Source organism: Calidris pugnax, unplaced genomic scaffold (assembly GCF_001431845.1).
Source record: "Calidris pugnax isolate Ruff unplaced genomic scaffold, ASM143184v1 scaffold231, whole genome shotgun sequence".
In the NCBI taxonomy this organism is placed as follows: Eukaryota; Metazoa; Chordata; class Aves; order Charadriiformes; family Scolopacidae; genus Calidris; species Calidris pugnax.
Window position 1 is genome coordinate 999,143 of NW_015090996.1, and position 22,838 is coordinate 1,021,980.

General features: G+C 36.7%; 1 protein-coding gene across 1 annotated transcript; it reads right to left on the reverse strand.

Moving 5' to 3' along the window:
* Window positions 1-1,163: 1,163 nt before the first annotated feature.
* BCLAF1 (BCL2-associated transcription factor 1) lies at window positions 1,164-22,634 on the reverse strand. The gene is made up of 13 exons (XM_014955389.1): window positions 22,498-22,634; window positions 21,368-21,441; window positions 19,083-19,206; window positions 17,183-18,088; window positions 15,019-15,690; window positions 14,736-14,905; window positions 10,428-10,533; window positions 9,400-9,484; window positions 8,341-8,516; window positions 6,968-7,148; window positions 3,536-3,682; window positions 1,712-1,921; window positions 1,164-1,564 (listed from the first exon to the last, which is right to left on the reverse strand). Exons 3-13 carry the CDS (start codon window positions 19,184-19,186, stop codon window positions 1,559-1,561), a joined length of 2,763 nt encoding a protein of 920 aa, XP_014810875.1. The 5' UTR covers window positions 19,187-19,206; window positions 21,368-21,441; window positions 22,498-22,634; the 3' UTR covers window positions 1,164-1,558.
* Window positions 22,635-22,838: the final 204 nt, after the last annotated feature.

The following is a 22,838-nucleotide window of genomic DNA, read 5'->3' on the forward strand; positions in this document are numbered from 1 at the left end:
CACACAGACCACAATCCACCTTGAACTTGACCTGGGTGACACAGACTATCTGTTCTTAGGTTACGGTAGTTCAAGTACATCTTGGTTTTATCTTCTAGTTTCAGACTGATGTTAAATTTAACTTCATTAGGACAGACTTTGACACCACTGACAAGTTTATTGTTTTGATCCTCGACAGTACTACAGTTTCCTGCCTTCTAGTGTTTAATTTGAATAGGGTGGATGGTTAACTACTCCCTAACAGTGAAGTAGTAAAAGAGCAGAGAATCATAGACTGGTTCGAGTTGGAAGGGACCTTAAAGACCATCCAGTTCCACCCCCCTGCCCTGGGCAGGGACACCTCCCACCAGACCAGGTTGCTCCAAGCCCCATCCAGCCTGGCCTTGAACCCCTCCAGGGATGGGGCAGCCACAGCTTCTCTGGGCAACCTCTTCCAGTGTCTCACCACCCTCCCAGCAAAGAATTTCTTCCTGGTATCTAATTTCAATCTCCCCTCTTTCGATTTAATACCCTTACCCCTTTTCCTATGGCTCCACTCCCTGATCAAGAGTCCCTCCCCATCTCTCCTGTAGCCCCCTTCAGGTACTGGAAGGGGCTCTAAGGTTTCCCCAGAGCCAGGCTGAAGAACTCCAACTCTCTCAGCCTGTCTTCATAGGAGAGGTGCTCCAGCCCCTCTGATCATCTGCATGGCCCTAGTAATACCTGACTGATCTGCTCTAGACACAAGCTACAGGAATCAAGGTAGCTGTAGGTAGTTACTAACTACAACTAACTGCAACTTACTGCAACTAACCACAGAGATGGAACTCCAGTTTTCAGATCTGCTTCAAAGTTTCTAGCATCAGGGACTTAGAAACAGGTTTCTAAAACTCATGTTCCAGAAGGGAAATAATACACTTGAAACTTACTTGAGTATTTATACACGTATGTATTTCTTGGGCTACTAAAGAAGAGTGACAATTTCACTCTCAAAATTCTTGCTGCACTGTCTAGCACAGTGGAATACAAATCCAGGTTGATTACTGACACATTATCTAAATGTGATTCTTGTCAACTAACGTAGAACCAGTATTTTGCACAACTGGTTTGGTTTGTACTTACACTACGACTGGATCACTACCCTTAAACACACGTCGTACAAAAAGGCAACACAGAAGTAGGAATCAATTTATAAAAAATGCTGCTCCAAGATTTCGGGTGTGCAGAGCTGTAAGTTTACTTCAGAATAAAACACAGACATAGGGGAGAATCAAAACTTTTAGAGTTGTACTTGACCATATATTTGGACAAAGCAGAATTACACTGCATATAACAAACAGTAAAATTTCTTAAAAGTTGTTACAAATATTTTACTTTCTACCTGTACGATCATTAACATAGTTTACTATATCAAGATTTTTTTCTAAAGGCTTAAAACAAAAACAATCCCTCTAAACTACTTTCCAACAGTAAAATTTAAGTAAAATGCTTACATTCATTTGACAACAAAAAAAACATATTAAAAATGTTGTGTGGGTGGTGCAAGAGCTGCTCTTTCAGCTACAACTTTCTTCCAGGGTTATTCCTGTGGAAAGAAAGAAAGAAAAGAGTCTTGTTGTGAACTGTTAATAACCAAACTCCAACTTTTTAAGTGATTCCCTCCCACACCCACACAATTATTTGGAATACTGCAAAATAAACTGTCTAATCTGCAATTCACTGAACTGTTTACCTTTTCCTCTTTGCGTCTGTCCTTTTCTTCATTGTTTTCAATAGTTTCTTCTTCATCTTCCACTATGCCATCCCCTTGATATTTGTCGTGTGTCCACTTGGGACTGCTCCCTGACTTTTTGAAGTTAAAACGCCCTCTGCCACGCTGGAAAGTACCGCGGCCTCTTCCTCTTTTGGCCCAATAATCCACACCGTCGTCTCTGTCGTCGTGCTACAAAAACACCAGACAAGAAGAAGGTTAGAACATCCCTCCAGTGTACCTCTTAAATGCTGCTACTCTATATCAAATATATACTATACAGAGGAAAAAAAGCCCCACAATTAAAGAGAACTTTTTAACTGTTCAGATATAGCTATCTGCAGAATACATTCTGAAGTAAATCCTTGCAATTCATGACGCTGTAACTAAACCCACAACAATAAAACTGTTGTTTTAAGAGATTTTATTAGCTGTGGGTCTGCTCCAATGTTTGTAACGAGGTAGTTATCTGTCACTTATCTTTAGTCAGAAGAAAGAATTACTCTCCAGTTTTAAGAAAAAAAAAATATCAGTGATTTTAAAGGAAGAAGCTCTAGGAATATGCCAGGATTTTTTTTGTTTTGTTTTATTTTTAATTTAATGCAGAAGTAGAGTTCTTTATACTTATTAAGGAAAAGTAACTGAAGGCAGTTTTCAGAAACCCTGCTTCACCTCTGCAATGTGGGGCAACAGAGTTTGCCAAGTTTTTCTGACAATCATTCCATGCACTCCAGGAACACTACAGACAATTATTTAATATAAAATATGTTTATATTTAAGAAGAGTGAGGTACACTTGCTTCAACATCTATTTTTTTTTTTCACTTGTGATTTGGAAAGAAATCTGAACTATTAAACACATACCACACCTATATAAAGCAAGTTTATTAACAATTATATAAGAATAATTAAAGGGTGGCTTTTTTTCTTTACTAAAAACATTTTTAGAGATGAGAAAAAAATTAATAGCTACAGTTAGTTATTTGTTCTAGGTATCACAGAATTTCTTAATGAATAGATGATCACATCTCTTTCTATATTTATAGCTCAGAAAAGTCTATGTATGTGTGGGGAGATAGAGGAGAAAAACCTGTACAAACGTCCAAATTGTGATTGCATTATTTCTTGCATTACCTGTTAAAATATTTGTGGCAAACTATAATGCTATAGGAGAAAGTCTAATCTTTACCACTTAACATTTCTCAAGGGTGAAACAGTATCCTTAGAAGTTTGCACTGTTAAGGAAATCGACTGGAACAGAGGCTACATAGTCACTATATTACACTAGTTACTGGGTGGTTAACATCACCAGTCCTCCTTTCATGATCCAGGTGGGAAAGAGGCATCAAAACTAAGGTGATTTGGTTATAAACTATCACCCTACTCAGCTAAGAACTGAAGGACAGTGTCAGTCTACATACATCCACAGCTACTGTCACCTTTTCCTGATCTGCCACTTGTGCAGACTTCCACACAAACCTAAGACAAAGCTCAAATGCCACACAGACATACATCCAGAGAAACAGAGCACAAGCCTTTTTGCTTTAAAATTTGGTTTTAATCATTTTAGTGTGAATCTGCTGCCTTCTCCACTTACTGATGAAAGTTTTGGAGATGAATTCTGTGTCAGGCCTCAGTTATTGCCAGCCTGACACAAAGAGAGACAGAACCAGGCACTACAACAACCCTGATTATTGTCATGATTGGGTAAGTGAAGTCCCTGTCCCTACATGCATGCTACTTCTACTGTTGTAGAAAATTTGAAAAAACAAAAGCATGCATAAGATATCGAGTTCTCCAAACCCACCAAGAAGTATTTCTTGCTTTTTGGGGTATATTCAGGATCCCATTCCTCTTCCTTCGGCCTCTTCTGAAAAGTAGTATTTGAGTTGCTGGGACCAGTATTTGTTCCAGCAAAGACTCCTCTGGCTCTTCCTCTGCCCCTAATTCGAAACTGATTAACCAAAATGTCATTTAATCCATTTACATAAAACCACAAAAAAGAGTTCAAGTTCTCTATTACTGAAAATGCTCTTTCTGTGCGTAATTACAGTATCTGCAAGTGTAAAATCAATTTAATATTCACATATTACCTTAAGTAATATAGTCAAGCATTCATTTTGAAATAATGATTCTATTAACTTAATTGAAACACATTTTGAGTTCTTGGCATAAATTCACCCACAACCACCAGAAAAGAAATTTCCTTTGGCTGCTGGTAAACCAGTGAGAAGCAACAAAAGGTCAGAGGAAGCTTCTGAAGCTGTTCACAGACAAAAACAAACAGAAAAACTAGATTTAAAGAGGGAGCGAACTGTCGGGGGGAAAGAATGGTCATTTATGGAGTCAGTCACATCAATTCTGAGAAAATTACTCTAGAATACATACAAACAATGCAATTTTCAAAGGATATCCACTTTGCATTAGCCAAATATTTTCAATTAAGTTTCAGAAAGGTATTTAAAGCCAAACTGAATTTCAAATGAGTAATCTCTTTACCCAGAAAAATCAACAATACGTACTCTACAGAGCTGCAATGTCTGAAGTGACTATTAGTGTCTTAAATATTCTATATGAATTCACAGGATTTTAAAATGTTAGGCTAAAAAGTCTCGTAGCAACAAATTCCCTTAGCACATAAAATTTCAGCTTGTAGAAAACATTAAACAAGAGCTTGTATTCTCCATTCAAGAGGAGCAGAAAGGTTAGGCTGGGAAGGTGGACTGCTAAAAACTCCAGTCACTGCAGACCATCATTTCCCAAACCAGCCCAGTTGAAAACACAGAACTGGGTCTTCAGAGTAACTGCACAAAAACCTGACTGGATATTAATTTTGTTTGTTAAAAATATGTATGTTCCATGAACTTAGTCTGAAAGATATAGTCTAAAGATATAATTAACTAACGTGAAAGAAGAGCATTATGCACATTTAGTTCCACAGAGCTCCAACACTTGTAGTGCAGAATTTATGCTGGACATTTTAAAGGATGTAGAGACAAGAGGATGACAGGATTGGGGGGCAGGGGGAAGAGACAGAGATACCAGGATTTCCTAGTATTAGGTCTTATGATCAGATTCCATTTAAGAACAGTATCTAGAGCTTTCCCCCCCACTGCATTAACAGTGGTTGTCCCCCTTCAGGTCACCTTTCAGACAAAGAAATATGGAAGGTGAAATCTACTATGGTGTTATCTTTATGGGCTTGCTTACTGCAAAGATCATCACAAAAAGGACAAAGTTGATTTTCTATAGAAAGAGAAAACGCCTGTGGAACAGTTCTGTTTAAAATAATTCTTTTGGAGCCAGATACTAGTGACAATGTCATTACAAAGCTCTACTCATCCTTATTTCTGTGTTCCTACTTCAAAACTATTCATGATGTTTATACACAAGAAGCCTAGAATTAAACATTATAGTCTATCAGCATGCTTTACTGAAAAATATTGCTGATTTGCATGGAATTGACAGCTTGGCTTATATTAAAGTAATGTAACCAGCAAGCTACGGTCTCCCAGGGTACCAAGGCTTACTGCTTTAGGGAGGATTCACAACCAAAACATTTTCTTTACTCCAAAAGCAAAGCAGTATTTACTGGAACTCAGCCACTACTACCCTGAATTACAAAGACATTCTGGCTTTCAGTACTATCCAAGCTGTATCCCTGAAGAGAAGATCTGAGCCAGCAGGGTGGCCTATTTAGATTCTCCTGTTAGATACACTTTGGTCCATAAGCCTGGAGGTGACCATGTACGTCGTTAGGGAACATTAACCAGTTGTTACTGCCCAGTCAGAACTGGCAGTCACCAGGAGTTAAGTTACAAGTCTATTAAATTTTCAATTTGCATCTACTTAAGTTTCATGTAAAGTAGCATCTCTTTCACGATACGTACAATCTGATTTTATAAAGCATTAAGGCTTCCACCAATTATTCTCTTTGAGAAGGGGTTTTAAGCTCTTTTTTCAACTCGGTGCCACTGCTTATCCAGCTAGAAATTGTGCTGATATTGTCATATTTGATGACTACTTCATCCAAGGATTTATATATTTATGCCACACAGCTATTCCTTAGAATATTTATATTAAAAACAAACAAGAAAGGAGGAAATTACGCATTTTTAGTGTTAAAAATTTTGAATTTTCTTTTAAGTAGCTACAGTTCTTTAGATGAAGATTCAAACCTTAACTGTAGCATTGCACACCCCACATGCATTTCAGACACCCTCGGGTAGTAGTTCAAGACTTTTTACAAACAATTCAATGTACATTTACACTGAATGCCTTTTAGCATTATTTAGTCTTAATTAGAGGCTACATGAAGGAATTATTGTGGAAGTATGCAATTAAACCTACCCACAATGTAAGTCTACTTGACGTTTTTTCCCCACCCAAATACGGAACTTGCTTTTATTGTGTGTGTGTATTTTGGTTTTGGGGGTTTTTTTGTTGTGGTTTGGTTTTGGTTTCGGTTTTTTTCCCCCCTTTTTAAAGTGTTCCTTATCTTTTCAAGGCCTCCTTTACTGATTCCTAGTCTTTCCTAATGCTTCTACATTTCCCAATTAAGTATCAGTATTTACAATTTTTATCTTTAAAATTTTTTTCTGAAGACTATAGTGTTCAATACGTCACTTTCCAAATCACAATGCTAAATTCCAGAGGTAAATCAGTGAGCTTTCATGCTCACTGTGGCTAGTCCAGGTCAAAGAAACCGAAAAATAACAAGTATACCATCTCCTCTCCTCAATACAGCTGTTTTAAGGTTGATGTATATTTTTAATTACGTGCCATTCTCTATTTAAAGATAGACATCACACACAAAGGAGGGCAAAACCAAACTGAAAATGACAAGGAAAAACAGAACCTGCAGGGATTTAAGAGGTAACAGATACCAAGATTTAAATCTTTACAGAAAGGTTAATTTGCAGATCCTGTTTGGAAACAGTCAATTACAAAAGAGCAAGGAATAAACAAGAAATAATTTTTCCTCACCCTTACACTAGGGTCTCTAATGGCACACTAATGTATATTTACACCCCAATTAACTGCTATTCGATGGTGCTGGGAAAAAAAAAATACAACTTTCCAGTTTTGGAACATCAGATTTAAAGAATTCAAGACTTACTGTTATGAAAGAAGTCTTGCCTAACATTAATCACTGCAACACTTCCTCATTTTAATTGTTATATTATTACTATTGGCAAAGTGTTCATAATTTGGGGGGAAGAATCAGACAGCAACTTACAAAGGTGCCTCTTGGCCTGTTGACTCCTGCAAAACCGGAGTAGTCTTTCTGTTCATGGTGGGTTTTGAATTCTTCATCTCTTTCCTTCTTGCAATCCTTTTCTTCTCGTGAACTGGATGAGGAAGAAGATGGGGAGGAAGATGGGGAGGACCGAGCACGGTCTTGATCTCTTTTTTGTTTACTGAAAAATAAAAAGATACACTGTGTGCTATTTTAAAAGTACTAGATGGTCTGTAACATGCTATACTAAAAGGGGTCTCTTTATACTTTACAAAAAAAATCATCTATCCCCCTTCTGGTTATAAAGTCAGATATACGTTACGTATTTCAGATGTTAAGGTGAAGTATAGTTCCACTTTCCAGCCTCCTCTTACACATTTAAATGCACTAAACGTATATTATTGCTAGTGAGTTGGAAAGCAGCAGTCTGCAAACTGCAAATATACAGTTTTTCTAGGGTTTGATGCCATGAAGCGATTCTGTTAAGTTTTTGTTTTTTTTTTAAGGTCTGCCTTTCTTCTGAGGCAGAAAAACAGAAATGAAGGGAAGAAAACCCTCCGGGGCAAAAGTTTTAGAGTAACTTTACAAAGGTCAGTTTGCACACTGTTGAGGAGATAACGGTGTGGGCTTCCCTACGTAGATGGCTGTATGGAATTAGCCAGTGGAAGATAAACTTTAGCCAGCCAAAGTCAGAAAGTAAATGGGAAACAGGAAGCATAAGTAAAAATTCATCGTATATCCAAGGACAAAGCAGGGGAATAAAAAATAAATAATCCCTACAGCAAGACTTTTAGTAACCCCACAGTGGTACTAATGTGACCGGATTTACAAGATTTTAATATTCTATTCAAAGGAAGGTCATACCTGAAATAACTCTTACCACTGCTACACAGTATCCACTGAGATATGCTAACATTTTTTTTTTTCTTAAAAACAGCCCCCTGGCTTTAGACAAAAATTAAATTTCCCCTTCTCACCCATGTTAAAACCTAAATTATCAGTAAGAATCTCATACTCTGGGTGTTATGAGTTGAAAAAGTGCGGAATCAAGCATAACGAACCAAAGTTCTTACACAAACTGTTTATAGAAATGTACTGCATTGAAGTCCAACCTCCTGATGTAGCCTGGATAATAGGACAGATTAATTTGTCATTTTTTTTTTCAGTGTTAGCTTGCTATTCCAAAGTTTTTGTCCTCATCCACCATAAGCCGTGTAAAAGACAGATAATACATATTTGCTGTAAAACAAATAATTTTAATTGTTTAAATTTAAATGTTCCATTATACATTGAAAATTGAAAGCAATTAAGCTTTACAATTACAAAAGGCTAATTAGAAGCTAAAAACCTAGAGAGGGACTTGAAATATTTACCTGTCATCTTTGTAAGATTTGTAATCCTTGTAATCTTTTGGAGTTTTCTCCTGCTTTCTTGACCCACTGGATTCCCTGGAACCCTTTGAGTCTCCTCGCTCTTTACTTCGCTCTTTTCTACGTCGGTCAATGTCATGCCGAAGATCAGCAGAATCGCACCTTAATTTTTTATCTCCCTGTAAACAAATATGTATTTTGGAACACAATTTTGAAATAAAACATCCGGAAGAGAATCTGAATGAAAAGGCAAGTTGTGCATCCGTTTTCAAAAAAAAAAAAAGAAATAAAAAAGTGAGATAGAATTTACCTATTTTTCAACAAACTCTCCAGGACACAAATTGACTTTAAGTGAACGCCCTTTACATGCAATGGCTAGATCTAAAAAAAGAACAGCTAAGAAATTCAGTTTCAAACAAGCCTTCCCATCAAGCCAATGGGATATCTATTTTTTGATGCAGACAGACCATAATACATGGGTTTTCAGGATGTTATAAGTGTTCCTTTCTTCTGGTGAATTGTTTTTAACAGAGCACAAGCACCTTTGCAACTCAACCACAGTGCTCACTGACCACCTCAGTACTTCCCTCCCACCCCCTTCTATTCTTTGTCCTTGGGCAGTGAGTGCCACAAAATTGCTCAAGAAATGTCCAAGAAGAAAGGAAGGGTGGGAGAAAGCTTGACCTTATACACCACATTATCAATACAGCACAATCATGCTACATTAATTGGCTTCTTGGTATTAGGTTTTACTCAAAGGGGAAAAAACCAACCATTGTTCTAAATGCAAGTACTCCAGATAAATTGGCTTCTTGGTAATAAGTTTTACTCAAAGGGGAAAATAACCATTGTTCTAAATGCAAGTACTCCAGATACGATAAACACAAGTCATTTTTTTTTGCATTTTTATATGTTGAAGTTCAGATCTAAAGGGAAACACGAGAAATTAAAGTTTAGAAACAATACAAGTAATTTTTTTGCATTTTTATAAGTTCAGATTTAAAAGGAAACACGAGAAATTAAAGTTTAGAAACAAAAATAGGATGTTTACTTAGAACCTACTTTTTGATTTTCTTCTTTAAATACTCTCTCTTCACCTGATAAACGGGTGTGCTTCCTCAGGGTACTTGGAGAGATGTCAATCCTCCTAAATTTAAAATAAAAGCAGTGTCTTGCCATACATGCCTGTGACTATTAATGGCCTCAGACATTTCTTTTCAACAGAAAACTGAGAAAGAAAACATTTTTGCAGTAGAACAAACTTTTTGCAAATAAAGCTCCATCTTAATACAGAAGCAGACTAAAAATTAAGAACTTTGGTTCTCTTGTGAAGTATGCTAAAAATGCTAAAAATACAAATACAGAAAATAGGTAGCTTCATTTTTCACATTTTAAGTACATCTTTGAAGATACAAAAAATGTCTAATAAGTTATTTCAAAAGATCAGTTTATATAGCCAGTTGAAAATCCACTCCCCAAGAAATCGTAAACATTACTATAGCTTACTGTAAAGTCAAAAATACTTAATAGTTAAGAAAACTTACAAAATTGGATACTGAATAGGGAGAGAACATATCCTCACATGCAACACAAATATAGTACACTGCATCAAAAAATTATAGCACTTGATCAGAAACTATGTCTGCACGCCTACCTTTTTACCTTCCAGCCTCTCAGACTTTTGAAAAAAACTGCTGTAAATTAAGACACGCACAAAAACTAAAGTAGAACAAGATGGAACACTTCACTCTGCAGAATAAAGATGCGTGTACAGGGCTTCTTGTCATCTTCCAGACATATGCCCCTCAATATTTGAGCACTGCATGTGAGAAAAGTAAATATATCCCAGATGAGATACAGAGGTAGAGAAGACACCTGCTACAAAACCACCGATGGAAGCCAGACATGGCTCAGCTGAGTTCTCTTTGACAGAAGGGGATTTTGGTGGGGTATTTTTGGTGTTTTCTATTTACACAGAAATCGATTAATTACTCCATACAGGTTAGAAAAAAAATCTTTTGAGTTCTCAAAAGAAATATTAACAGACATTACTCGAAACACAAAATATTACGTATGCAGTTAACATATACCTATGTATTTCTGGACTCTTTTGCCGGGTGCACTGTTCTTCAGTAGCTTTTTGATATGCAGTGAACCTCTCATTTAGGGTCATTCCAGCTGACTTGAAGTATTGCTCTGTTGGTTACAATAGAAAAAACACTGTTTCATTAGTTTAATTCAACTGACAGGTATTTTACTCCTGACAGAAAGGCAAGTAGCAGGCAAAAAAACATAGTCTTTTCAATAAATCTATATCAGGACAAGCAAATGTGGTGTTTTCCCTATTTTTACACATTCTGTAACCCAAAGTAACAGTGCACAGCATCACTGCAAGTCTACTTGTAACTATGCCATGACTGTATTATATCAAACTCAAGCATCATTTACTGATCAGACTTGCTCATATTCAACAAGATTTTCCTCTAATGAAAGAGACAGAAGCAGTTTCTGAACAGTTATTTTCTACTTTGCATGTAAGAGAAAATGACATTAACTTTGAGTCATGAATACTCACAATAAGTACATTTAATTATTCATCTCATCTTTAACTTAGAGTTAATTCAGTGATAACACTTAAGTAATGTATGCTTCAATAACTATATGAATGACCTAACAAGTCATTTCTTAAAAGGAATACAATTTCTTGATTTGAAGTTGTGATGATAAACGATCCAAGACAATTAACACACCTATATGTAAATAAATTCATTTAAGCATCTGGCATCTTGGCAAACTTGACAACTTCTCTGACAAATTTTCTCATTTCCTCCAGAGACAGTTAAATTAGCAACAGCAAAAGTTTTTTTTTTTTAAACCAGCTCAACAAATGTGTTTAAATGTAATATAGAAATACATAAAGTCATGAGCTATGAAATGTTACATATGAAGCAAGCTATCTGCTTAACAGGTCAACATACATCTGTATCAACTTACCGCCCGGCATCCAGCATTTGTCTCATAACCAACCATTAAAACTTGAAACGGCCACTACAAGGGTAGTGCCTCAATCATAATTCCATCAAACACAGGAATTTGAGCTAGCAACTCTGTTTTTATGCCATTTTTTGCCAGGAAGACAGAAGGTTCAACTTTGCCTGTTTGGCATCTGTATCTTTCAACAGCTATTTTACTTTTGTAACATGGATTTTGCCATTTCAAAACACATTCCAGGACCTAGTTACAATGAAAAAGAAAACATCACTGGGCATTTTCAGCTCTACATTAATAAAGAGCTGTTCAGACTGGTCGCATCACACCAATAATGAACATAACTTCAAGTTGTCAAAAGAGTTACTAAAAATCTGATCACAGACCACAGTAAATTTGAAACTTAAGAGAGGTTCTGCTTTCATAAACAACCATAACTGTACATATTCTAATAACTTGACCAGATAGGCTGTTAAAACTGTTACATTTACCAGGTACTTGTTTAACATACAAAAGTTTACAGAAAAACAGTCTATTCTGTGATCAGCATGTGAGAGTTTTTCAAGAATATTATTTCACCTACAGCCTACATACGTATCATATAAGCAAAAACTTAACAAGCTCTCATCAGATTGAGCCTTAAATCTCTTTACATATCAATAAAATAGATACTTTCAAAACAGAGATCATTATACTCTAAATAGCTGTCCCAATAAGATTTTTTTTTTCATCTAATACATTATCATAATCTATTATTGTTGGCTCTTTACTTTCTTCTTTATAAGCTATTCAAAATGCAGGAAATCATTTGCCTCAAATCTGAATTTTGCCAACAAAGTAAGACTTTTAAGGGAACCTTAGCACATACTTCTAGCATGCAAATCTCTGCAATTTTAGAAGCTAAAGCATCTTAAAAAACAATGCTTACAGAGAGATACACTCAATGTGGTCACCTAATTAAGCATTTCCACTTTCCCCCTCTGTCTGATCATACAGCAAAATAATCTTCTACCAGCAAATTCTTCCATATTATCTCAGTAAATTAAACACAAGAACAAGACAACAGCCCAGTGAAATAAAGTAAATGCTATGGAAAAAAGAGATTTAAAAAAACTCCCCAGGTATCCCCATGGGATTTTACGGAATTATCTATCTATCCTTCCACCAAAAAACTTTGACAGGATACACGTCCCAAGTGAAATGCATCTACTTTGACAATTTGGGTTTGTGTTTCGGTGGTTTTTTTTTATTTGGGGCTTTTATTTCGTCGTTGGTTGGTTGGCTTGGAGTTTTGGGGTGTTTCTATTAAGCAACAGCCACTACTGTTAAATCAGAAAATAATTAGTGTATAATTAATTTAATGGAGGGTTATTAAGCCCTTGCCAAGTTCCTGTAAGCAAAATTCCTGCCTCCAGCACTATAATACCCTCAAATAGGAATAAAATGAAATATCTCAGTGTATTTTGTATCACTTAGAGCACAATTTTTCTTACATCTTATTATTTTGATAGAACAAGAACACAGAAATGAGCTCTGGGGTGCTTCAAAAGGAATGCCACTGTATTTACAGTGCAAAGGACATCTGCCAACCCACACTGCCCCACTTCATATAACGTTATTTTAATGGCTGTAACACACAATTTTAAGTAAGAAAAGATTGATGAATGTAGTATGTTTAAACTACACTAAAAATATTAAAAACGGAAAAAAAAATCTAACTTTATATACTACTTAAGCTCAAAAATGTATCCAGGAACAGAGTATAACTGCTATTATGCTCTGCATTGCTTGGGTTTGGCTTAATTTTTATTCTAGATTCTGGGACTATTATTTTTCTAATTATTTTTATGTGCACCTCAAAAGGAAGAAAGTCTGACTGAAGCAACGTTAAGAGAAAACAGAGTGTAACTGCTATTATGCTCTGCATTGTGGGGTTTGGTTTAATTTTTATTCTAGATTCTGGGACTATTATTTTTCTAGTTATTTTTATGTGCACCTCAAAAGGAAGAAAGTCTGACTGAAGCAACGTTAAGAGAGGGCTGAAAACTTTCTGTTACTAGAGACAGCAAACGGGCTTAAATGAAGTTGTCAGACGTGTATTGGGTATGATAAACTGAATACATACCTTTGACATGATGAACCAAGGACACAATATGCTGAATAAATGACTCTGACGTGCTTTTGCTGGCCTGTGGCAACTTAATGTGGTCAAAGATGGATCGGAACTCTTGCTCCTTCTTGACGGAATGGACAAGAGTGCTAGCAAGCAGCCTGTCTTTAGTCAAGGAAGCAGGTCTAAAATGCATCAACAACAAAAAGAGACACACAAAAAGAAACCACTAGTTTAAATAAAGACGAATGACACTGCAGGCTGGTGGAGAACCACAGTGTAAAGTGGAATAATTTACCTATTGGAATCATCAAGAGGTACCGGTGTATCAACAACAAAAAAAAAGACACACAAAAAGAGACCACTAGTTTAAATAAAGAGGAATGACACTACAGGCTGGTGGAGAACCACAGTGTAAAGTGGAATAATTTACCTATTGGAATCATCAAGAGGTACATGAATTATCTATCTATTCTTCCACCAAAAATCTTTGACAGGATACATGTCCCAAGTGAAATGCATCTACTTTGACAATTTGGGTTTATGTTTCGGTGGTTTTTTTTTATTTGGGGCTTTTATTTCGTCGTTGGTTGGTTGGCTTGGAGTTTTGGGGTGTTTCTATTAAGCAACAGCCACTACTGTTAAATCAGAAAATAATTAGTGTATAATTAATTTAATGGAGGGTTATTAAGCCCTTGCCAAGTTCCTGTAAGCAAAATTCCTGCCTCCAGCACTATAATACCCTCAAATAGGAATAAAATGAAATATCTCAGTGTATTTTGTATCACTTAGAGCACAATTTTTCTTACATCTTATTATTTTGATAGAGTAAGAACACAGAAATGAGCTCTGGGGTGCTTCAAAAGGAATGCCACTGTATTTACAGTGCAAAGGACATCTGCCAACCCACACTGCCCCACTTCATATAACGTTATTTTAATGGCTGTAACACACAATTTTAACTAAGAAAAGATTGATGAATGTAGTATGTTTAAACTACACTAAAAATATTAAAAACGGAAAAAAAAATCTAACTTTATATACTACTTAAGCTCAAAAATGTATCCAGGAACAGAGTATAACTGCTATTATGCTCTGCATTGCTTGGGTTTGGCTTAATTTTTATTCTAGATTCTGGGACTATTATTTTTCTAATTATTTTTATGTGCACCTCAAAAGGAAGAAAGTCTGACTGAAGCAACGTTAAGAGAGGGCTGAAAACTTTCTGTTACTAGAGACAGCAAACGGGCTTAAATGAAGTTGTCAGACGTGTATTGGGTATGATAAACTGAATACATACCTTTGACATGATGAACCAAGGACACAATATGCTGAATAAATGACTCTGACGTGCTTTTGCTGGCCTGTGGCAACTTAATGTGGTCAAAGATGGATCGGAACTCTTGCTCCTTCTTGACGGAATGGACAAGAGTGCTAGCAAGCAGCCTGTCTTTAGTCAAGGAAGCAGGTCTAAAATGCATCAACAACAAAAAGAGACACACAAAAAGAAACCACTAGTTTAAATAAAGACGAATGACACTGCAGGCTGGTGGAGAACCACAGTGTAAAGTGGAATAATTTACCTATTGGAATCATCAAGAGGTACCGGTGCCATTTTGAGTTTAACTTCAGGACGATGGGAGTCACTGGCTATCATTTTGATCCTAAGTGGGCTCTCCTCTCTGAAGGTGGATTTTTCTCTCGCATCCAGATTCTTGTGTAGAGGGGGACTGTAATCAAAGAGTTCTTTGAGCTTTTCAGACTTTACCTGCTCAGGTGACTGAGTTTCTTTCTTCATCATTAGTCTCTCAGAACTCTTGTCTTCTTCCTTGTGCTTATCTTTTGTTGCACTAGGCCTTTCCACTACATAGCTAGTCTCTTTAAGCTTATAACTTTTCTCATCTCTAAATCCATCACTCTCTCTATTGCCCTTGATTGGTATTTTAGATTTGTATTTGGTTCCTTCCTCCTCAGCATTCCGGTGAGATGCAGTAGGAAAATTTTTACCCTGATCTGCCAGGACAGACTTTCTGAACTGTCTGTAATCCTCTGTCTCCTCTGTGTCCTCCCCTTCAGAGTCATTAAATTTTTCTTTCCCAGTCTCTTTATCAACGAAAAAATCTAAAGTTTCCTGTTCCTCCCATTCCCTTTCTCCCTCTAACCTCCCTTTTTCTGATCCTCTCTCCTTCTGGGCCTCCTTCTCCCTGGTATTACCCCTATCAAGCAGGTATACTCTAGACTCTTCATCTGTGTACCTGTGGATAGCAAAGAAGAGACTGGTAACTCTGGATTGCATTCATTCCAGTTCACTTGCATTCCTCTTTTGTGTCAATTCCACACCAAGAAGAAGAAAATACATTCCTCTGAGCAATTCAACTTCAGCATGCAATGCTTCGCACACCATTAACACTGTACCCACTGGCATTTATGTGCTACTGGGGGCACCTGCAGGATATAATGCCTTTCTGTAGAACACCTAGAAATTCTCTGCTTGAGTTTATTAAAAAAAGAAAGGTAGCGGTTTGTTTGTTCTTTCTGAATTGGTACCCAGTTTCACATTCTCTTACACCAATCATTTTTTCCATCAAATTCAAATGAAATTTGATAATTCAGACTGCAATTCATTTTTTTACTGAAGTGAAAAAGTTAGAGGAGCACCATAAAAAAAAAAGTGAATGGTTTTTCAAGATACTGCACATTTCTTAAGAGGATTCGAAAATCTGACACACACTTAATGCAGTCACTATATCGTGTACAAGCAGGGAACCTTTAGAAGCCAGCTCTCCTTAACCCAGAAACACACTTACCAATTATTTCAGCCACTGCCTTAACTATACACTATTTTCACATTGGTCCTAACACATTCACCACCTCCAATACATCTAACCCAGGGGAAGTCATATTTTTGATCTTCTAAGTGGTATACCTTTTAGATAATAAATCACTGACTGGACAAATTAATTTAAAAAGTCTACAATCAAACCTATATAGCATAGTCACAGCTTTGCTCTAGAATTCATTTGATAAGAAATCCACTGAAGTACAAGTCACATTAGAAAGGCACAGCCTAATGTCAGTAAGATTTTTGCAGCTTTTAAAAATTACTACTGTGACAAACATTTGAAGAGCAAATTTGAAAAATGCATGTGAATTGGAAAAATATATATTCAACTTTAAATATTTTGTCCTCCACATCAAGAGAATTATGTTCTAAGAACACCAAGACCTACCCTCTTTAATATGTAATGCAAGTCAAGGCAAAGTTGTCATATTGCAGCACACCATTCGCAATAGACACTGTTTACATTAACAGAGAAATCACTGCACAATATCTGCATTTTTAGATTTCCAAAAGATTTACATTTCAAAATATACGAAGCATTAAAATTTCAAAATACTTGAACAGAATTCACTATCAAGCAATTAAGTCTGATGCACTATCCCAATTGAGATTTTTCTGAACAGTAAATGAAGTATAAGAAAAAACACACAATAATGGAAAGCACAAACCAGTATTTCCTCTAGGATATATGTCCCTCTCTCCACTAGCCAACAACTAAGAACCTAAAGCATCTTAGAAGGCACATGCTTCAAGCTCCATTCCAACCAGACTAAAATTAGTAGTATTTATTCCACAGTATTCCTTATTGGGTCTTTCAAGGCACAGTGACGATCTTGTCAAAACTCTGTAACAGACAGCATTTTAAAAAAGAAGCAACATAAGGCTTCTAATTGAAAAATTCTTACCTTTTCATAAACTTTCCACCTTTTGCAGCCTCCTGTTCTCCACCCTCAGGATAAAACGACCGCACTCGAGCCTCCTCTCGGGGAGCGCTCTGTGAGGGGATTGTCTTTGCGGGGCTTCTCCTCGAAGGGATGTGATGCAACGGGCTGTTCTGAGAAGGACTATAACGGCTAGAACCATTTCCAAGAGAACCAGAGCCAGACCTCTCAGGACTATGCTGAATGGAATGGGAATGTTGAGGTGTGTCCTTTGCTGAATGGGCTGTACTAAGCAAAGGGGCATCAGAGCAAGATGAACTCTGACTGGGTGGGGTGGCGATAGAAGGGCTATGGGGTGACCTCGGACTGTTATCGTACGCTGAAAGGCCAGGCCAAATGTCGCCAGAAGCTGCTGATGATTTGTTAAAATCGTCAAGAGACTCTGATGGGTCATGTTCAAATGTATCTTTCTGTTCATCTTGTGATTTATTTTTCAAAGGGCTATCTTGCAAAGGAGCCCCTTCAGTTTTCTTTGCCTGCTTTTCCAGAGACGCGCGTCTTTTGGAAGAGACAGGTGATTTGCTGTATGGGGATGAAGAACGAGATGAAGAGGACCTTGGGGACCTGGAAGATCTGTAAGATCGACGAGATCTGCTCCGGGACCTCTGGGAAGACACAGACCTTCGTTTTGGACTTCTGGAACGTGAACGGCCACGTCTAGGGCTTCGGGAGTGTCTTCGGTTCCAGACAGGCCTATAACCTCCACGATGGTATCTACCACCTCCTCCTTGATAATACCCTCTACCTCTTCCTCTGTAACCATAGGGACGCCTCATTCCTCTATTATTCCTGTAATCTCTGCGATAATCTCTAGAATAAACACGATCCCTGCTGCGAGATCTTGAATATGTCCTTGACCGAGACCTAGAACTAAAATTAAAAAGCAAACATTAACATTTGACAATTGGAGAATTAAAATAAATAAATAAATATAAAACCAGTGCCTAGACACTAAATGCTAGATTTCTCAAATGCAGTCAGAATGGTAAAGAAAGCAGACCAACAGACTTAAAAGTAACTTCTACAATCTATATTTTAAAACCAGTGCCCAGACACTAAATGCTAGATTTCTCAAATGCAGTCAGAATGGTAAAGAAAGCAGACTAACAGACTTAAACTAACTTCTACAATCTATATTTACTTATTATTTCCATCTCAAAGGATTACAGTAAACATGTCTATACTCTAAGGACTGAAACTTAGGCTTCAGCACCACGTGAGTAAGACATTACCAGTCTCCGTGGCCTGCCCTGCCATTTTATTAGAGATAATCACCACTCTGGAGCGTGGCATTCAGCTCCTCAGCCACCACAGCTCCCAGCCTGGAACATGAAGTTATGTGACCCCCAGTTTAACACGCCAGCCTGCGGACAGCAGCTGGTAAGGCAGCAAAGATTCAATTCAACCATTCCTTTTATGGGAGATGGTAATGTCCACCAGTAAGAAAGACGAGGAAAAGGCTGGAGGTAACTCAGAAGAAGAGATATAGCAAGGCTTATCTGCTGAAGCCTTAAGTTACTCCAAGATCTGAAAAGCTGCACATGAAACACAGAACAAATCACACAGAGACTGGACAAAAAAAACATCATATGAAGGGGAAGGGGAGAATCAACAAGCCACAGATCCACAAATCATGAAGAACCATTAGCATTCTGAAATTATCTTGAGACACAGGAAAAGAGCAAAACAGCCAAGTATCAAACAAAGTAACAGAAACCAGATTCAAAACAGAATTTACCTACTGCCTACAATGAAATAACATCCCAGGTTCACTTTTGCCACGGCATCATGCAAGTGAAAAATAGTTTCCAGACAAAAACTAAGATACTAAACCAACTTCTCAGGCAGTAAGACATCAATTTACCTGTATCTCTTTTTTCTAGAATGTGATCTGGATCTTGACCTAGAGCTGGACTGAGACCTGGACTTCGATCTCGAAGAATGCGATCTAGAGTTAGATCGACCCATTTTTGCCAGTAGATACACTCCTGCCCAAAAGGAAAAGCAGTGAGGGGAGAAGGGAAAAAAAAAAAAAAAAAAAGGAAAAAACTATTTAGAATCCATGTACATCATATAAATGAACAAAATTTTTATATGCTAAAATGAGAATATTAGAAAGAGGTATAGAATTTCCTAAACAAAAGAACTCTGAAGACGATATGAGTACATTAGTATTTTAAAGAATTTAACATAGCTACAGTGCATATTAGTAAATTAACAGCTCAACCACATTTTAAAGAATTTAACATAGCTACAGTGCACACAGTTCATCTGAAAAGATAACAGTAAAAGGTTTTCCAGATTTAACTGCAAACTGATCCGTCTGAAAAGATAAGTATAACAGTAAAAGGTTTTCCAGATTTAACTGCAAACTGATCCTGTAGAAGGAGAGAGGAAGCAATAGAAGAAACACTTCTGCAAACTAAGGCAAGAGATACACAAGTCTGGACAATTACATGTTTTATTAAGTTTTAGAACAAAATTCTTGCTATTTGTGTGGCTTATCATTTCCTTGCATTTCCAATGCACCAATCCTCCTCTGGAGGGACTTTCTAGTCCCCTACAATGTACCTTTTACATAAGCAAAGAAAAAGCCCTGAAGTATTCTGTCCAGCAGTAGTTGGTTTGAGCCAGGGGTATTATTTCTCTTAAACACATGTACTAAAGCTAATCACTCTGATCCGATTTTCCACCGGTCAATATGCCCACCTTGCATCTTTTTAGGTTAACACTGCTTTTTAAACTACATGTAAAATGCATGGCCAACTTAAAGATTTTTTTAACAACTAGTTAAATAATATGGCTTGCAACAGCATTAAACATTTTTAAGTTCAAATGAAGCTATGAAAATTACAGTTGATTATAAAGCAATGAATCCTAAAAGGAACTCATAATACACTACCAATTCTTCTTATGTACAGTCATAAAAAATACTTAGAATTAATTAGCACTAACCATAAAAAAGAAATACACACCTTTTCCTTCTCTTTTCAGATCAGTGGCTAAAAATCCCCAATTTAATTAATAAAAACTTTGACCCATTACCATTTTCTTTTGAAATTGCCCAGCTTTAAAAAAAAAAAACAAAAAAAAGGGTCACATTAGACAACCTCAATACAGACTGTGGACAAATAACTACACATTTTCAGGCCTTTGTATGCTCAGTATCTATCATCATCTTTGTTTAATAATAATTAAAACAAAAAATGGAAGAAACAGACATTTGGCTTTTGTATTGCAAACAAGCATGAAAGCCTAAAATTACTGCACTGAAAATACAACCTCAACACAACAAGCACTTTATGTCACAAGGTACTTTATATAATCTTTCTTGTTACCTGGGTGATATTTCAATTATGTAAAGACAAATAAACAGCATTAGAGCTCCATTTGAAGTTTAAAAAAAAAAAACAAAGAGAAATTTTACACACATATAAGTGAACCTAAAAGAAAAAAGCAGATTGAATCTTCCCCTCTCAATTAGTCCCTCCTGCCCCATATGACATTCCTCACCACAGCAGCACAAGTGCTTCCATGGCCCCAAACAGATGTAACTTCATCTGACACTAACCCAGCAAAAAATTTTAACCTAAACGAGCTTTCCATTTAACTAAGAAAATATTCTTTACCTTGCAGAAGAATAATATGTTGGAAGTTGTCTTTTATTGGCTCCTTCCATTAAAAAGCAAATTTACATAACCTATACTCAGAAGATGATTTCTAATTCATTGGGTTCAATTAAACTCACAGAAAATGGCTTATCATCTCTTATGCTTGTCTACATAAATTTAGAGTTTTTAAACCGTTGTAAGAAATGAAGCACATCAATTTTCCAGAAGTGATAGGAAAAAAACCCTGGGTTTTTGCTATTATGTTATTTTCAGACAAGTTTATAATATAATCCAATCTCAGCTTTAAAGGAAGCCTGGTTTATTTTCCCTGTATTCAACATCAACATTTATACATTCCCATTCTAAGTACAAGTACTGTATGATAGTTGAAGTTTACAAGAGAGAGGCTAATTTCAGAAAGTTTCATATGTTTCAGTTTCTTATTGCAAGCATGAATTTTAGGAAAACAAAATCAATTCTCATTTTAAATGGTTGGGTTCAAACAGAACATTTAAAAATAGAATTAAGTTAATCTTACCTCAAGCCGTCAGTTGGTGCCAATGAAGTACTTATTTCAAAACTCTCTATCTGTGCTTTCAGCAATACTGATCCCTATAGAACAGAAAAAGAGACTGTCAAAGACATGAACTTTTACTAAAGGGCAGGTAATACCTTTTGCTTAAATGGGTTCAAACACAAATCTGTTTGTCGTGAAAAGACACAACGCTTAAGAAATGGCAAATTCACTCTTGGACTCGGGGAAGCTGTATGTTAAGACTGGAGCAGCTCAAGAGGTATCTACTGCCCCAGGGGCAAATCCAGCTCCCCTCCCATACAGCTCACTCCTCCTTCAGCCTCCCTACAGGGCTCTATAATGTTCTATCCTCACCTTCACAGCAGCCCTGACACCCTTTGGGTTCCTCAGGTAGCCAGAAATCCCTTTCAAATGGCTAGCTTATTGAACTAGCTTAATGACGGGGGCAAACAAGTGCCAGAGCTGAATTAGGGGGGAAAGAAGAGCACAGTCAGGATGAAGGGGCAAAAAAGGACAGTGGCAAATTGTTAGACAAGTTTGAACTCTAACATACAGCTTTGCACTTCACTGGAGCAATCTTTTTCAGAAAAAAAAATAATTTGGGATGAGGACTTAGGACAACAGTAAAAGCTTTATCTTTAGGTTTCTCTGCATCATTTATACAAACATTACTCTGTTAAACCATCTTGTTTAAAATGTATACATACAAGAGTTTACTTAAATAACCAACATCTCCTTCTTCAAAAATAAGCCTTTACAGGTATACAGAAACAAAGCATAATTGTAATCATCAATTCAGTCTCTGAAGTACGAACTTTTCACTGGCCTCTGCTTTTAATTATCTCAAAGCCTTAAGACTACGTATAAGTTTGTCATCTGACTCAACATTGAACAAGTTTTCCAATCCCACTCAAGCAACCCAGAATTTTGTCTAATTCAATACAGACAGGATGGATCTCCCAGAAATTCGGCATCTCAACAATTTATTCATTAAAGCCAAAGCCTCAAGACATCCATTTCTCCTAAACAACCCTCTCACACTTGTTCACAGATTTTTTTTCAATGTTTTCTTCATCTAAAGGAAGAAATGTAGCACTCGTGTTCATAAACACTGCTTTCAAAAGTCCACTTACCATTCACTAGTAGTGACCAAGATATTTCCAATTTCTACAAAATACATGCTTTAATATGATTAAGTTTTTACTTCTCATCATCAGCAAGCATGAGTCTCTGAAGGAGCACAGTAGTGTATCGGACCATTTCAGATCTTGTCTAGACAAAAGGTGAGATGGTATTAGCTAGCAAAGGTTAATTAAGGCATTCAGAAGTCTAGTACAGAAAAAGTAATACAAACTTCAGCAAATGGATGAAGTTCAGTCTGAGATTTTTTTTTAAATCCATGCTTAAATCATCTCTACTTCCAAGGTTTAAAAACAACCTGTTGGTGTTAGCTGAAATTCAAAATCCTAATTCA

Coding starts and splice junctions, on each gene's coding strand:
- BCLAF1 (XM_014955389.1), bottom strand. CDS start 19,186: ATGGGTCGATCTAACTCTAGATCGCATTCTTCGAGATCGAAGTCCAGG. Junction 9,485..10,427: donor AAGAGTCCAGAAATACATAG/GTATATGTTAAC, acceptor TTTTAAATTTAG/GAGGATTGACATCTCTCCAA. Junction 1,922..3,535: donor AAAGCAAGAAATACTTCTTG/GTGGGTTTGGAG, acceptor GTGTTTTTGTAG/CACGACGACAGAGACGACGG.